The sequence below is a fragment of the Barbus barbus genome, assembly GCF_936440315.1.
Source record: "Barbus barbus genome assembly, chromosome: 16".
In the NCBI taxonomy this organism is placed as follows: domain Eukaryota; kingdom Metazoa; phylum Chordata; class Actinopteri; order Cypriniformes; family Cyprinidae; genus Barbus; species Barbus barbus.
The window spans coordinates 15,214,632-15,233,587 of record NC_136744.1 but is presented as its reverse complement, the minus strand read 5'-3'; the positions used below and the strand labels follow the sequence as shown (position 1 = coordinate 15,233,587).

At 36.5% G+C, this 18,956-nt stretch overlaps 1 protein-coding gene across 1 annotated transcript in view; it reads left to right on the top strand.

Moving 5' to 3' along the window:
• Positions 1-1,222, top strand: part of LOC306882619 (DNA primase large subunit-like) — a 74,745-nt gene extending 73,523 nt beyond the window's left edge. The window contains exon 14 of the mRNA XM_079437365.1: positions 513-1,222. Coding sequence (XP_079293491.1) covers positions 513-725 — 213 coding nt within the window. The 3' untranslated portion in view covers positions 726-1,222. The remainder of the gene's footprint in view (positions 1-512) is intronic.
• Positions 1,223-18,956: the final 17,734 nt, after the last annotated feature.

Here is an 18,956-nt window from a genome sequence, read left to right as displayed (position 1 = left end):
CGCATCCGCCGGATTGATCCGTCTCTAGGCCTCGGCTGGGATTGTTTCATGTTTATGCATATTTCATTTGGAGCAGAGTCGCCGGGCGAGGGTAGTCCACTGTAATGTGTTAACTCTGAGATGAGTCCGTGTAATGGATCTTTCTGTCCACAGCTTAACTACCGCAGGGACCCCATGCACTCGATTCAGAGAGATGGGTTTGAAAGTTTGATTCATGAGGAGTATCAGGGACGTGCTGTGATTGAAGTATAATTAAACAGCCATATCCTCTGCACTTAGAAACAAATGGATTGCGCAGCGTTCTGAATGCGATGCAGCTTTCAGGAATCCATCAGCGAGAGGCTCATCCATAGATGAGGCTGAAAGAAAGGAGAGATTGCATAGAAGCTACCAGCCTAAAAATCCCTGTGTAGCTTGGTTCAATGTAGTTATTAAAACCTGGTTTAATAAAACGCGCTATTTCAAATGCAAGTATAGTCATTTGCTTACTGAACTTGTTTTGTTTGTTTCAGGTTGAGGATGCTGGGTTTTCTCTCAATCACCCTAACCAGTACTTCACTGAGAGTCAGAAGCTTCTCAGTGGAGGCCGGGACATCAAGAAAGAAGTCGATGTGTCACAAAAAAGCCAAGAAAATCCTGCCAACGTGACCCGTCCATCTCAGGCAAACTCCAAACAGGCCCATGAGGAGATGGGTGATTTAGACTCCTTCTTCCAGGATGAATGATTTTGTAGAAGTTAAATCAAATTTGAAATGAATAGACCATATAGGGCCCATACTTGCGTTCACTTATTTGATACTAATTGTGTTTTCAATACTGAAAAGATTTGATCTGGCTGTTTTTCCTTGTCCTTTTGGTGATGATGATCTTTTTCAAATTACCTTTTTATAAAAATAATAAAATTAAAATAATTTCACGTTTCATAAAAGCTTTTTTAATTTTTACTAAACCTATAAAGCAATAATCTGTTTAATGATAATCTGTTTAATCTCTTTGGTTTCCAGTGGTGCAATTACGTCTTGACAAACTAACCGTTCAAAAGTGTGGGGTCAGTAAAATCTTTAGTAAATTAATACTTTCATTTATCAAGGATGTGTTAAATTGATCAAAAGTGACACTAAAACATATTTATAATGTTACAAAAGACTTCTATTTAAAAAAAAAAATGCTGCTCTTTCTATTTATCACAAATCCTGGAAAAAAAATATTTCATAGATTCCACAAAAATTAAGCAGTACTACTGTTTTCATCTTTAATAAGAATTGTTTCTGGAGCAATGAATCAGCATATTAAAATGATTTCCGAAGGATCATGTGACACTGAAGACTGGAGAAAAACCTGGTGAAAACTCAGCTTTGCAAACATAGAAATTACATTTACTTAAAATATATTAAAAACAGTTGCTTTAAATTGTAATGATATTTCACAATATTTAAGCAGTAAAATTTAAACGGTAGTGAATTCCTCCAAAAGGGAATTTCAGAATTTGCATTTGCCTTAAATATATTTGTCAGATGCTTTTCTCCAAAGTGACTTTTGGTATCCAAGCTGTAAATTTTTTCCGTTTCCAGTGAATCAAACCGATGACCTTGGTGGTGTTAGTGCCATGCTGTTCCAAATTGATCTAGATTGACAAAAGTATACAGGCGGCTGTGAGGGTACTGCTGCATTTGATCTTCACTGTAGAAAATAAAAACAATACAGTAGGCGGTTAAGATGAGGTGGGTGCCATTTTGATGCCAAATACTTTGAGTTTTTCAGGCTGAACCAGCTGCACTTTTCTCATTTAAATGACAAATATGAAAGTAAAATGGATTATTTTGGAAATGAGAAAACCTTGATTTCTCTTTCATGCTCATCATGCTGGAGCAAGAAGTAAAGCGAGTCATATTGAGGATGTTGAGTTTGGCCTCACAGGAGGTGCTTTCCATACAGCCCTCAACATTAAAGCTATCTGTAAACCCTTCTTCCTCACTTCTGACTCTTAAACATAATTGCGCTTGAAATGAACATTTGTTTTGAATGTCAAGCATCATTAATTGGAGCAGCATTTGTTCTTTGTATTCCGCAAATGTTATTTCTAAGTGTCTGTTGTGGTGGCGCCATTGCTATGGAGTGTCACATTGTTTTCTTCTGAAAACGTCCTTGAACATTGAAATATGCCCTTCGCACGATCAAAATCCTTCTCCTAGGATTGCCTTACTTCTCACTCCCTCCATAATGGCTTAGTTCTTGCCTTCTCTTTCTTACTCTGTACCCTGGACAAGCCAACATGCTAAATTTAGAGGCAATTAGAGGCACCGTGGAGTTAGACCTGCATTGTGAATGCAAATGCGTCCCCTTGGTAGGGCAAAGACAAGTAATGGTACCATTAAGGGACAAATTTAATGAATGCTCTTACCTTTGAGTGTGCATATGGTTTCAGCACAATTGTTATTCTCCAAATGTTTGCACACTTCTTTGTTATTCTTGTTTGTTATATTTGAATCACTAAAACGTCCCTTGGTTAGGTGAAACCAAAAATCTGCTGTCAGAAGAATAACCCGCTCTAGTTCAGTCCAATGCTTCTTGACACATAATGATCAATGGTGTGACAAATCTTTATCCCTTTTCATTTTGAATTGCAGGCAAAACAAAAACTCAAACTTTGTTGCTCCGTTCATATTGTTGTCTTAACCATAATGATGTTGAATGGAGGAAGCAAAAGAAATTGCATTTTCATGCTTGATGACAGACTGACTGTATATGAGGTTCATTTTATATGACCTCGGGCCATAATGTTGAGCTATGAAGCATGTTGTGACAGTGGAGCCGCACTGCCGGCTGTGCTTCAATCCTTCACCACATCACACTAGCGGAATTAAATTAGCTTTGGAGTTTAAAAATGGAGCTTGACAGACAAGGGATTAGTGCAAAATAATATGCATCTGGATATAAGCAGTGCACAGCTGGGGTATTGACAGCAAGAGACATGTTTTATATTTGGTAGAGCTAGACTGCATTTGACAAAGCCCTCCCTCACAGCAGTTCCCTGGTGCTGCTTTTAGCTTTGACGCACGAGCTTGCAGTCGTTTAGCCATATTAAAGCAGGTTTGGACTAAATTCAAAATGTAAAAATTGATTTCCTGTTCAGTTATGTCTTGGAATTTGAATTGGGTGTTGAATTCAACAGTCACACAACAGAAGAATTTAATTAGTTCAACATAAGTGTTACAAAACACAACATCATTCATTCTGACTAATTTATTTTTTATGTAGAACACATTTTCTTTCCTACTTATTTGACACATTAATACTGTCCAAACAATTAATTAAAAATATATATTTTTTCAACAAAGTGTCTACCACATTCTATTCAGATCATTTATTAACATCAAAATGTTAATATTTATAGGAATCTTTATAAAATTAAATAATTTTATAAATTATTCTTGCTGAATAAATTTCTTTCCTTTACGGTTACTTTTGAACGTTAGTGTACAATGTTTATGGGAAATGAATCTAAATTAAGGTTGTTGTTTTTTGAATTCAGATTTTAATTTTAATTGTGAATGCATGGTGCACAACGCTGTATTATGGAGCATATAGTCTGCACATATGCTTCATGCTTCAATTGCTGTGGAAGTGAGGGTAGTTTAGGAAAGCGTGTTCGGTGGAGGAAGAGACAGTCTAATGTATTCAATGACGTGCTCATCCGTGCTTAAAAGCATTGATGCATTTTACCTGTGTGCATATAGGCACATCATTTCTGCCCATTTATCTTTTGGAAGTGAGATAAATGGGTTTTTGTAAGTTTATGTGTATTTACTATAATGTAATGTATACAATTAAATGTAATATTAATGCTAATTTTTTAAAAGCACAGGTTTATTCCTATGATTTTCTTTTTTAGTTAAGTATTTAAATCAGTTGTCATTCATTTGAGTGCATTGGCAATGAGACATGCTGTATTTGATAGGAAATTTTGTAAAGAGCCCTGCCCTGGTGGTTTATATAAAACATGACCTTGATGAGTTGAAGGGTGCAGAGCGTGTGGTCCTCCTTTGTGGGCACCAAGAGCTCTCATGCCACTGGATGGTAATTAGTTCCATTTGTCAGTCTTTCGTGAGGTTAATATCTGAGAATGGCCAGCCTGAGACTGGGACAGATGCAGTTGGCTGCATGGGGTAACAGCTTTACACTTTTGAAACATGAGCTACCAAATCTATTCAAACTTCAACTAATGTTTCTTTCGCTTTTTTTAGTTTTAAAGGGATAATTCACCCCAAAATTAATATTGCCGTCATTTACTCACCCTCATGTCATTCCAAACCTGTATTTAAAACCATGTGGCAGTACTTACAAAGAATTTTGTTTTGCTTTTTTGAACACAGAAATTACAGCTTAATTTCTAAATAAATTGACTGGTATAGTTTGCTTGAGAAAGTTTATCTCCGTTTACATACGAAACGGTCAAAAATTGTGATAGACAAACAAGTTCAGGTGTCTTATTAAAGGAAAATGAATCTGCTTGATGAGGCACAGTGTGGATTGTTTTGTTCAAAACAGGGCTGGGGTGGTACATGCGACAAAAAGGTCGGAAACACATTTCTGTTCAACCCTTGGGGCTTTTCTGAAGTTTGGAATTATTTAAATATTAATTTAGATTAAGTGGGATCTCATGTTGTTTTTTATCATTTGAAATGGCTTTTGTTTTTTTTAAACAACTTTTTTTTTTCTCCAGCTCAAGAAGGTGTGTAACACTGTAATGAGTAAATCTTCTGTCTGTCTGTGCAGCTGTTTACTTTGACCTCATGACCACGAAGCCTCCAACTGTGGCTCTGTCATTTAAAATTTTATTTAGCTTTCTCTCATTTTCATGGACAAAACCCTCTACGGCTCTGTCAGCAGCAACCTCCCTTATCTTGATGTGTAGGGCTCTTTGTGGTAGCTTTTATCGACTGGAAGTGTAATTTCTCCACCTCTAATCTTGCAGAAAGTAAGCTTGAAATGTCATAGATAAGCACTTTTTGGAACTTGTTTGTGGCCTAGAGGGAGTAATTTGGTATTCTCAAGCATTCCACCTTGGCGTAAGCAGTGTAAGAGATGAAGTATAAAGACCGGCATTCGTACAGAAGCGTTTTTGATTCGCTGTGCTTTAGCCGTGCTCAAATATAGGACATTCGGAAAAGGGTACAGCAGTTTATCATGTAAGTTTTTGTCTTTTGAAAGAACCCGTCCTATATGAATAATAAATACGGGTGTGTAAATATTACCGGATTGGAATGGGCTGTGAGATATTTGGCCCTGTTTTCCTTATCTACAGTTTCTGGGTATGGAGGAGGAAAAAAATAAACAAAGAAATTCAGATGACGATTCAAGCCCATTTTTTCTCCCAATTACACTGGTGTATTTTCACAGCTAAATTGCTTTTACTGGTGCATGAAATTTATAGACTGATCCTGGCTTGTAGGAACTGAAGCCAAATATATCCATATAGTCTCTGTATAGTGTTAGATTTGGGGGGGGAAACTATTACACTGATTTGAAATATCCTGCAGCTACATCTACACTCCACCTTGTACCTAATATGTCTGGACATTGACTAATTAGCACGGGCCTCCGGTGCATTTGCCGGTCTGGAATGAATTGTACGCATCCTGCTGATGTTCCTTCTCTTCCTGTGGTTCCCCGTAAATTTATTCACCTTTTCTCTGCTCAGAATCCATGCATAACAATAAGTTTGCTGTGAGTCGCATCTACTAATCTTTGGTTCTTTGACAGTTTGTCTCAATGTATGTGGGAGCTGAGAAGAGAAGTGTGCTCGCATGCGCGTGCGTGTGTGTGTGCGCACGTTTCAGGCAGCAGAGTGGAAGAGTATTTGATCATGTCTTTGACAATGCCTGTGACAGTGACAGCCTGCACTGCTGGTGGAAAAGCCAGTCTGACTAGAGCCTCTGCCAGCAGTTGTGGTTGCTGGCGGCGGGGGTGGTGGGTTAGGCGTGTTGCTCTGATCTGCACAGCACATGGATGATGAGTCTGAGTCTTTGGAACAAGCTTAAATGTGTTGTAGCCATTTCCTCAGCCACACAGAAGTCTTACCATCTGTTGAGGCTGGGCATTAAAGAGCTGAAGGTTACATCTGAACCAATGTAGAGACCTTGAGCAAGTTGCAGCTACTGCAAGTAGTCCAGTCCAATACAACTGAACCAGGAAATTATGTTTTTTTCTAGTTGCTCATCTTTTCTTTAGAACAACTTATAGGCACTAGAGCAGGACTAGATTTCCTATGTTTGCTTATTATGAAATGTAAGTTGGTCAGTATCACAAAATAAACAAACTCTAGCAACTCTGGCGCAAATCCTGGTTATTACATGGCTACTTACCAAAGAAATCAATTCATGGACATGAAATATTGAGGACAATAGAATGTATTTATAAGCATGAAGGTCCACCCTTCATGTAGACTTTCTTGCTAATTTTTTGTTTTTCTAAAAATCACAGGTTTTCCTCCACCACACAGAAGTCTTTAGAGGCATTAAAGAGCTGAAGGTTACATCTGAACCATTGTAGGGCCTTGAGTTACAGCTACCGTGAGTAAGTAATACAATCCAGTATGTAATGGAAATTATGTTGCAGTCTCTTCTTTAGAACAACTTATAAGCACTAGAGCAGGACTAGATTTCCTATTTTTGTACATTATATGCTGAATCCTTACCAAAGAAATAAATTCTTGGACATGAAATATTGATTTGGGTTGAAATTGTTTTATAATTTTACCTGTATGATATCTTAAAGCATCCACTAAGGGAAAGAAATTAAAAACAAAACTATTGTCAATTTTGTAAGAAATTCATACAGTTTGCTTTGTGGAAAAATGTAGATTTTTAGAAATACATTAAGGCTGAAGGTCCTCTCAAATCTAACCCTCTGTGGGGTGTAAGCAGATTGTACGAAAGCTTGCAAATGAGATTGTATGAATTCAAACGAATTCGCTAAATCTTAAAAAATGGTCACAAATTGCTGTGAGAGTGTCAACATCAGAGCGTGAATCGGAGTAAATTATTCCACAGAGCTGTGTAATAAAGAAGCAATATCAAAGTAAAAATATAGCATTCTGAATCCAAACTTGCCAGCTACGTGACTACAATGGAGTAGTTTAAATTACACGCTCTTACAAAGCTGCATTATTACACGCTTTTCTCTAATCTGTTTCCTCATGAAGAGCGATCAGTCCATGGCCTCCTCATTCTTTCAATAGAAGCAACATCATCTTGTTGCCTCAAAACAAATACATGCCCAAAGAATATCCATTTACTTTGATTTACTGGATGAAGCGCATAATGAATTTTAATGCAGTGTTGTTTGATGTCATTATTCATGGATGCACATGCTGTTTCCATTTCCATAGCGATGCAGGTATTGTTGTAATAAGCAGCTGCGTACAGTAGCAAAAAACAGAAAGTCAACATACTTGTGGAATAAAAACTCACATTGAGGGACTACATAGAACTGAATGAAATGCAAGCATTAACGGTTGTGTAATTTTAGGAGCTTTTTGGTCATTACTCATTCATCCGCGAGTCCCGAGTTCTGTCTTATTGTATAAAGCTGTTGAGGTGGTGTTGTACAATGATAAAAGTGTAAATAAAAGTCAAAGAGGAGCAATTGGTTCTCTACTTATTTCAGCTTATTCCATTGGAAGTTTTAAAGAAACAGTATCGGATCGCAAAATCCATGCATGGAGATTAATGTGTTCCTTCAAGCACAAAATGTGTAATCTTCCCATTAGAGAAGTGGGGAAATGATAACCCTCTATTTACAAGCATGTAGATTACAGAAGGTATTGTTCTGCTCAACCAAATCCAACCAGAAGGTAAATCAAAACCCATTTATTCATTTCAAAGTCACAGTCGTCCATGAAGGCAAGCTATTGTAGTGATTTCCTTCGGATTTCTAATGTTGAATAGCAGCCCAGAGGGGGTCATTTTTCATCAAGTCTATAATATGGACAAAGCTTTACTGCAGCTTCTGAAAATTTCTACTTTCGACCGCACGTATTGGTTTAATTTTGATGTGCGCCGTTTTAAAATTGCATTGACTGACTGACTAGTCTAATACAAATTGAATGGTCCCCGAAGTTCGCATGACGTCACTGACACAAAGACATTTATTAGACCCCCCCATGACGCATGGGAGATGGGCTACTAAATATAGTGCATTGAGATGCACTTCATGAATTGAATTCGTCAGGCTAGAGATTTGGGACACAATTCTCTTGCATGCCAACGAGCTCTCAAACATGCTTAGCAATTATTGTCCAAGTCCCTGTCCAAGAATGTCAACAAATGCGTGATTGTGTTTACCCATATTTAAACATTCCATTTAAAATGAGAGCAGAGGTGTTGGCAAGAGGTTTGTTTTGTGTTTCTCATAAAGCATGTCTCTCAAAACCACAGTACCGTAGCAATCCATACTCATTAATCACGCTAGCTCGTGCTAATGTCTCGCCGTCCCACCGGATGGGCAGTTCAAACTCTCATGAGGGAGAAGAGTGCAAATTTACTGCCGCCCCAATTTATTAATTGTACAATGTTATGACCTTTTCCCTTTTAAGCGCACTTCAGCTCAACGGACAAATGGCAGCCAAAACTTTCGCGCTACACAGACAGATTATGCGTCTCTATTTGGAGCCCAACTGTGTCTGAAAATTAGTTTTTGACCTTGTCATGTCTTTCTTTTTTAATCTAGGCCTGGACTGATAGATTATTGCACTGCCTGCCAAGAAAGGGGGTAGTGTGTTTGTTTAGAAGGGCGGAGATGCGTGCCAATAGCAAAGTTCACCATCTCCCATGGCACTCCTTGTCTTTGAAAAATATTGCTGAAATTATAATGAATTATGGAATAAAGGAGTAGAAGATTTCACAAGGCCAAAATTCAAGATATGTGACCTCCATCAAATGAAGCACAACTGAAGGATTCATAAGAAACCAGCCATCCTTAGACACTTCTCCTTTTCCTCTTATGATTTGAAGTGCATTGTTTACCTGTACTCGTAAAAAAAAGGGAAAAAAAGCATGAGCGTTTGGTTGTTTCTTCAACTATGTTGAATTTGTTATATACAACTGTTATATAAGGGATATTGTTTTTTTGTTTTTTTTAGATTTTTAAAACTTCATTATTTATTTTATTAGTTATTAGCTACTTTTCAAATACCTTTTATGTATAGATTTTGTTTGACCCTAGAAAGTAAAATCCAGACTTTTAAAGTGATAAAAAATAATGACATGTATTATATTATAAGCTCAATATCACTTGTGATATTTTTTATTCACCATTTCCAAATTTTGCAAGACATGAATATATTATTGTGCATTTTAGAAATGAAAAATGTTAGCTGTGAAAGTAGCCTTAGCAAGAGAAAAAAAAAATCACTTTGTTTTAAAAGTTACACAATGCTTGTTTTGAGATGTTTGAGAAAGACCTTTGTGGGGGAAAAAAAAAAATATTACAGCTGCACTGCAGTCATCCAAACTTCAGCAAAATCCTTCTCCAACTACAAACCATTGTATTAAATAAGACTTTTAACAAGAGACCAGTCATTCTTTCCTTTGTCAACCTGGGCATTTCTTGACTCCCAGCTGCACTTGTATCTAATTTGTGAAGTGAATGAACGGCATGCACTCAAGTAGGAAGTAGGTCATTATGGTAGCTAGCTGCTTTCCCTGACAAAGAAATGCCAGTGGGAGTTTGAAGCCTTGGTAATACTTCAGTCCTCTTTGTGTATCACAGGGTTTTTTTTCCCACATCCATTCCAAAAATGCAAATGAACTTGGGAGACAGGGGCATTGGGAACTTATTAACGCCCTGGATTTTTTCCCCTCATGTCTCAAAGGATACAAATGAGTGGTCCGGACAGAAGAGGAGAGTGTCAGTAACCTGGACCGCTGTAAATGAGTCACTTACACGTCTAATGGGAGAGCTCTGAGCTACTGCCTCGTTCCTTCAAACTCCCTCCCGGCACCTCCAAGTAACAATCAATTTTTCATGACATCCGGTACGATGAGTTCATCAGTTTTAAATGGGACATTTCCTCAATATTACCTCTTTTAACCAGGCTGCTTTTGGCAATCTCGCTGTATGTGAAGATGAGAATGTTTAAAGAAAAATGTCAACATTTTTCAGCTATCAATGAATATTCATTGTTGTAACTGAATAACTTTTTCTAAAATTGCATATGCAAAGGTTCGCTGTGGTTCAGAGGTAAGAACCTCTGCCAAACAATTTTCAAACTAGAAAATAACATTTTGAGAATCTGTTCTGCTCAGATCTAAGAAATGGTGCTACTGGACAGGAAGTGATTGGCCTGTCCAGCAGGGGTCATGGGCTTCTGGGCTGGTGCAATCTTTTTTTAGACTAGTTCGATTCACAGCAGTGCCAGTTCGACCTTGACTGGATTCACAGTGTTATTTCTATATGTCTACATCATTATTCCTGATTCAATTTATTTTCTCAACTATGGAGACCTTTGCAATTACCTTAATTGCATGCAGCCTTTGCTGTCAATATGCAATTGTACTGTATTTATCTGAATAAACTCAGTGAGTGTGTCATTACAATTTAGGCAGAATATGAAAGGTTAATTAGAAATGCAACAGGTTATCTTATATGCTAGCTTAAAAACAACATACGGTCATATCACAAAATGTATGTAAAATGTGCTTTTAGATAATGTGCCATTTAGGTCTGAATTGTGTTATGATGTACAATGACAGATTTCTTCTCTATAGCTTGTGTTTAGACTTGTTATTTGCATTCATTAGCATTGTAACTGTTGTTCACATACTGAAAAAGCATTCCTGATGACGAGCAGCATAAAAATGTGATATTATTTTGCGCCACAAATGATGAAAGATATTTAGCAGTTATTTTTCATCTGAGATAATGTTCATGTGCAACATTTAATAGACAGCTAACGCCCAATTATAAGCTCAGATATGCTAATGATGAAATAATTAGTTTCAAATGACAGGGAGGAAGTCGTAAATTCACAGGACGAGTTGAACGGAACGATTTGGATTCTGACGGTAGTTTGTTTCTTAATGATTTTTTAGATTTCAGAAGCATACAAACTCTCATCTCATCCTCAGAGGTACGTTTTAAAGTTTCCGATGAGATTTATGTCTGAAATTAGTCCTGCAATAAAATAATCAAGGGATGTAATTAGGTTTCCATATCCATAAGCCATTTTAAAATATGCTCTGCAGACTGAGTGGCATGAGCGGAGGTCAATAGGGCACGGTGAGTGTTTTTGGGAAAGAAACAAAACAGCCACACATTCCTCCATCATAACCCTCGGCATCTACAATGCATCAGGCAGACATTGGTCTCCTCTGTTGATCCTCCCACACATTTCTTTCTAAATTTGTCTTGTGGGCTCAGAGATAGACACGGTCAATTCATTGCAGACTAGAATCATTATCCCAGTTGTATATGGCTCCAATAACTTTAATAAGTTTGTGCAGTTGTGTGCCTGTATCACAGTGGCGTTATGGTGAGAGTAGGGGTGTCTGCGAGAGGCCTGAATCCCCAAGATGTCCTGCCATGGCTGCAGGAACAAGAAAATAAATGAGTTGCTCTGTGCTTCCCCATTCATCAGGAGCATATGCTGTTGCTTTCTCTCTCTGTATTTGTCTCTCTTTCTTTCTTTCTCATGGGCTTTAGTTTACCTGTCATCTCAAAACCAGCCCTGCACAGACTACGCTTCTCTCATGGGAGTCGTCTTAAAACTATTTTTCATTCAGCGGTGCACAAACAAACAGTGGGGGGTTTTTCTGCATGTTTCCTGCACTTCTGGTCCAATAAACACAACAAACATTAGCCTGCTTTAAACTGAAATTACCACCATTCGACCTATATGCTTTAAATGTTCATCTTTTGTTTTTGCATGCATTAATGTGACGATGCCTTTCTGTATTGTTCCCTGCATCAAATCAAAGGTTGGCCTCAGGTGAAGATGTTTCTGTAATAGAGCACTCTGTAATCCCAGAGACATACACATTTTGCAGCGGTTGTACTTATTCATCACTTACAAATTACTCCAAAATCAGACCTAGCTGCCTAAAATGTAATTTTGTACAAACAAAGCAAAAAAAGTCTTCACTTTATGGTAAGGTGACCATACATCCTCTTTTTTTCTGGACATATCCTGGCCGGGGTTTCTAAATTGCCTAAAATGACCAGGTTTTGGCTTTGATTTTCTATTGACACGACAGACCTCATACATTACATGTACTCGTATTTGCATTGCTCTGACCGTTCTCTGTAGATCCCACCTAAACGCATGCAACGATTAGTCGATCCCTGCACGCCATTGCTCAAACTGCTTTTGAGTCATTACCTTCAGCAAGTGTAGGAATAGGAAAACAAAGCCATAATTCCAGACATTTTATGCAAAAAAGGACATAAGTTCACCCTACTTAAGGCCAATTTAATTTAGACCTATAAAAGTATCTTGAAACAGCATCAAAAATGTAATAGTAATTGTGGCACAAGTGTGCAAAAAGGTTGTGCACTCTGAATTAAGAATGCCTGTAATTCTAATGTATTGAATTTGTTGCAAACAGTATGTAGAACTGCAGTTCAAATTTGAATGTAAAGCCATATGACTGTAATCTTTGCCTAGAAAAACAGCCCTGCTGATGTTAAAAAATGTTAAAATTTTAATTTAGATAGATGGCATGACAGTTTTACATAAATTTATAACATGCATACATATATATTTTAATATAAATATTGCTCAAAAGCATGCTTCTATTGCATGTTTACATACAAAACAATTACACGACAGTCCAAACAGATAAAAGAACATGTTCCACTTTATTCCAAAAGTAAATACAAATACTTTCCTCAATGGCAAAATGGAAGAAATGATTTTTACACTTGTCCTCTAGTCTGAAAACCCCAATAATAGTGGCATACAGTATTTCAACTTGAGTGTGTTCCTCTTGTATTATGGAGAAGAGCTATTGCAGTAGCAGATGGGGCAGAGGTCTGATATGAATCTTATGCACCTAAAAACACACACCCTTTTTTGCTGAGCTTTACTTTATTCCATAGCTAAAGGTTAATTATCTCTGCCCTCGGTTTGATGTGCTAAAGTACGCTTGCTTGTGTTGATTTATGTGTGATTGTCTGCTGATCGACATCTCTGTATCGTTCATTATAGAAGCTGGTGGTGCTGTTTTTAAACAGCTCTCATTTGACAGCACAATTTTCAGTGTCTGTGGCCTGTTTAACAGAATTTCAGGCGCAGCAGGGAGGATGTTGCAAAAATAGATCAAGCTTTCAGTATACTGCAAAGAATATACTGCATGCCCGTAGTTGTGAAGCAAAGTAAGAGGAGGTCATGAAGGCAGATAGAAAAGCATTTGAAGAACAAAGTAAAAGAAACAATAATTGAATTTTATTTTGATGAGACATTCTAATACTTTTTTTTTGTTGTTGTTGCGTAATACTAAAAAGCCACAAAGCAGAAACTTTTAAAACACAAGTAATAAACACAGCAATGTATTTGATAAGAAGGTCTTTTACTAGCATCAGCAACTCTGCTTGCATACAACTAAGGCAATGAAATCCTTCAGTGACCCAGAGTAAACAGTGCCTGTGAGCCGCTCTGAAGATGATCACCTCAAGCCCAATGAACCAATAACATTTCTCATACATTCTTCTCACCTTTAGACACTGCTCTGGGCTGTAGAGACAGACTGCTGTGATTTAACACAAAGGATAAGGAAATGAATAACTGCTCCAGCCAAAGAGCACAGCTATAATCCTCACAAGCAAAGCAGATGTTTGTGCTGCATTCAGATTAATGACTGTTACTGTATGTCCTACTGCAAGATCATCTGCTGTTACCTTAATAAGAGCTGCACAGATCACCTGAGAAATGAACCCTGCTTTCTTCCTTCCTCTCTCTGACTTTCCATCTCTAATCTCATTCTGTTCTAAACATTCATTTGTTTGGTTATTTTTTCATTTACTCTATACTTTCATTCTCTTTTTTTTTTCTTTTCTTATAGTTTTTACTCTCATTCATTCATTGTTATTTTTTCTATAATTATTTTTTCTGTATATATATATATATATATATATATATACAATTTCATTTCTTTCATTAATTCATTTATAATGAATTTTCTTTTGTTCTGTAAATTCTTTCTACTTTATTGTCTTTATCAATCATTTTCAATCATTTTTCACATTCTGAAATGTATTGTTGCAAAGACTATAGTTACAAAGTTACTTACAGTTAGTAAAATATCGATTAAAGTGTAAATTTCTTTCTTTCTTTCTATGATTTTCTTTTTTCTTTAACAATTTCAAAATCTTTCTTTATATACATTACCATTCAGTCATGCAGGATCTGTAATATTTCTCTATATAATTAGAAAAACATTTCTTATACTCCAAAGGCTGCATTCATTTGACCAAAAATACAGTAAAACAGTAATATTGTGGTAATATTATTATTTGAAACAACTTTTTCTGTTTAAAATGTAATTTATTTCTAATGGCAAAGTTGAATTTTCAGCATCATTCCTCCAGTTTTGTGTCACAAGATCCTTCGGAAATCATTCTGATGCTGAACCTTGATGTTTTTCTTTGAGTAGAAAGTTCGATAGAAAAGCATTTGTGCTTTGTTTTTATAATAATGTAAAAGTCTTTATTGTTACTTTTGATCAAAATGTCCTTGCTTCATAATAGCATTCAATTACATGTATAAACTTTTGAATATACTTTCATTCATTCATTCTATATTTTTCTTACAGTATGTCCTTCTTTCTATTGACACTATTGTGTTATCAGCAAGCCATTCTAATTTCTGTATCTAAACGGTAATTGATTGATAACAGTCCAAAAAAGAAATTTTTGCTCTCAAATTGCATAAAATGCTCATAGCTCTGAAGTCCTCTTGACAATATTAGAAAGGACAGCCCGGCAATAAAAAAAACCCTGCTGGTAGTAAAAGTGGGGGTGGACTTCTTGAGGCTGTATGTAAACTATTCATTATTCCACTGGGGTTCGCTTCATTAACCTCTCAACCATATGACCTACCCAGCACATTTGATTAACTTCACTCCCTAAGTCCTCTCATTTCAGTAAGCCTCACCTGCAGCGCTGCTGTCAGAAGCATTAAACCTGCAGAAGGACACGACATCTGGAACAGAGGTTCGAGACGAATCAAACTTATTTCATTTTAAGCATTTTAAAATTAATTGAACAAATACATAAAACATGGACTAAGCATTAGAAACATAACAGAAAGAGTGTGTGATTGTTGTTATAATTGTGCCAAAAGTTGGCTTAATGTCTTATTTTGTTCAATCTTTGTGGTCCAGTAAATGGGGAAAATGGTGTTAGCCCTTGTGCTGTGCTGAAAATCTGGTGTTCCTGGACAGAAATGACTGGCCTTGTAAAAAAAGTTTTTCTTTTAATATGCTATATTATCAGCAAATCCTGAATTCAACATTTTTGTCAATTTGTTTTATTTATTTTTTTCTATTTGAAACTTGGAAGTTTTGAACTGGTCATAGGCCTGATTGATCTGAACTTATGTGCCTCAGTTTTTGAAAAATACCCAAAAAGTACACAAATTTTTACATTTCAAAAGTCCAGTGTGATAACATTACTAGCATTTTTTGGGAAAAAGACAATCCTCTCTGGGTCAGAAAGACCAGAGCAAATGTTAGCATATATATTGAATTAAACAGCAGAATTTGCTGATTCAAGTGATACCAGATCAAAGATAAGCATCCATTAACCTGATCACAAATCAAATTATAACCCAGAAGTGAAATTCATTTTCTACCTCAGAATAGTTTTTTTGGAGGCTGTTTTATCTATTTTTGCTCCCCCGAGACAGTGTTTGCAGACTCATAAGAGCTGTTTTTTCCTTCTTTGTTTTTATAGTCTAAACCAGCTGACATCATGAAACCTTGAATGTAAATGTGCTAATTTGTTGCAGTCAGACAGTGTGGCAATACAAAGCCACACAAAGGAAGTTCCTTTCACTTTGTAACCGCTGGAGTTCCACAGCTCAAGAAAAGACACGTGAAATTGATTCCAATTTCCTGTTAGTGGCTCTTTTCCCTAAAGATTCACTTTTGGGCATGTAATTAATTTTAATTGGAATGTGACGTGATATACACAGAAATAGCAGCGGAAGAGCAGGCGATGTAGCAGCGGCCTGTCTGTCCCCGATTTTTACTCGTGTGTGATGCACGCTCGCTTTAATTATTCCCACGCTGATGAAGATCTGCCTTTAAAACCATTCAGCCCATTTCAAACTACTGTACACAAGAGTAGACGCTTTCTATCCACATAATGTTCCATCCAAAATACCAGTATAGAAAATTAGCTTTCCCTTTTTTCTTTTTGCAGTGAAGTGAATACTGTCATGTATTAAAACAGGTCTACATCAGAGTGTGACATATCAAAAGGAAGAAAATGGAGGGTGGAAAGGCTCTTTTTAATAGAGTGAATTGCAAGAGTGGAGTCCTCAGAGGATGCTGGGAAGACATAATGGCACTGACAATCAACTGGCTGAGTGCCTTCCTCGTTCTCTTTTCATCGGCTGGGATTTGGGGGATGCCTGTGTCTGTGTCTGTTTGAACCCGACACAGAGCCGGGGAGTCAGCTCGACTTAAGTGGAGCAAAGATAAGCACCAGGAGACTGTGTGGCGACCCAGTTACCCATAATCCCACAGACCGCCCTGTAACATTGATAGATTAAATGAAAAAAAGAAAGAGAATCAGTGCTCATACGTTCAAAGCTCAGCGTTGAGCTTGTTGTGGCCATAAAGGAATACATCACAATATAAACCTTAAAAAAATCACACACAGTTCCGTGGCAAGATGGCAGCTGTCACAGTTCTGTCTGATGGGAGGTGTGATTGCTTTTTTTTCTCTTTTAGACCTTGCAGCTTTAACAAAGTAAACAACAGGTTTAAAATCACTTTTCCTTTCTGGGTACTTATTTATCTCTGTGAAAGAGTCTGATTGCAGTGCACATTGCAAACGTCCAGGTTTTTCATCGGACGTCACAGCCACTTCATATCAGAGTAGATGCCTAATTGTTAACATGTAAATCATGATGGAACACTCATAACAATGTCCAAATCTTCAGATAAATGAAGGATACCAGACATCCTGCTGTCAGCTTTGATATTATAATTAAAGAATGCAATACTGCAAAACACATAAATATTTACTGTTGATTAGAAGATGTGTGAATGCTGGAAACCAACAGCTTTAACAGAGTTGGCATCTGAAAGCATGTGTTGTGATACATTAGATTAGCCCATCTGACAAACAGTTATATGATTTCTGCCACTATATCAGTCTAATTCTATCTTCCCCTCAAGGACTCTTTTATAATCCAATACCTTGAAAAAATATTCAGTTCAATACAAGTTATCAATCTGTATTGCACTTGTGGCATAATATTTATTATTACAAAAAGTAATTTAGTTGATTTGTGCCCTTAAATATATGCATGACTAGTTACTAAAAATACAAATTCTTGTTTGTCATTGTCAAATAGATTTAAAATAGCTTCTGCAGCTTGCACAGCAAACATTTGCAATGAACAAACAGGAAGTTACTCGTCACTGCACTGACTTTACTACAACTATTGCTCATTAAACAGCACAGCATACACTATAAACTTAATACATAACACCCACAATCCCCACTCTTCAGCACAGTGGTACCTCAACATAACAAGAACTCTTTTAAATATCTTTCACTTTACCCAAATCATAAAATAACACATTTCCAACTCCACATTTACTCCCCTGATTTATCCCTATGCAAACAAGCAGAGAACAAAAAAATCCACTGCCCAGTTTCAGTGCTTTACAAAAATGATTCAGGGAAACGCCCTGAAAAAAAAAAAAGTTCAGTTTTACATATGCATATTTATATTTACCTATTATATATGTATACTAATTAATGTATATAAATAGACTGGACACAATCAAAGTAGAAACAAAATGACCAGCAATTGGGTTGCTTTAAATTTATCAAGCAGTATATATATATATATTTATTTATATCCAGATTTATATTGTAAAACAACTTTACAGCTTAAACGATATAAAACATCTTTTATTAGAATAAGAACTGGCGCTGACAATAAAGTGAAGAATAAAATGCTTTTATATAACTTTAGTTATAGCTTTTAAAGCCTTTTTAAATTTGGACACACGAACCTTAATTTTTGCTTTTTTATTTAAAGAAAACGAGAGAAGTCCTTTTTATGAGGGTCCAGCACTATCCACAATTGAGAATTTGTATTGAACCTGACTGTTGCTTTAAGTTTGCTGTTTAATTGCACAGATTTAAACAAATAAATGTTTTTGGAAACAGACATTGTGAGGATGAGGAATACGGACTTGAGAAAGCATATTATAATATTTTGACTAACTGCTGTTGAATTGAAAACTGCATTGCTTACATTACAGATGGAGAACATCACCTTCACGACCTTTACAACAACCAATTAAAGCAGCATTACAGACTCTGCACAAGAGTGCCAGTGCTCCAATTAACCAGATAAATAACGACATTTGGATTTCATCCCCTCGTCTCAGAGAAATGTGCCCCTTCTAGACACAAAACTAAATCACAAATTAAAAAGCAAACAGAAAACGTTACAAAAAAAGAAACTGAACAATTACTATCAATCACTCTTGACAAATTTTATCTATGTAGAAAAACGATGACTAGCATGAAGAAACTTCCAATAGAAAGTAGATTGACAGGTTCAATATTTTTTTTAGGTTGATTGACAGACTCACTAATTACGTTGTGGACTGTATTACTCTTAATGTATAACATTCACCTCATGCTGTCAGTCTGCAAGCTAGTGCTAATACACCTACTAATGTCGTTCCTAAATAACCTCGGTGCTT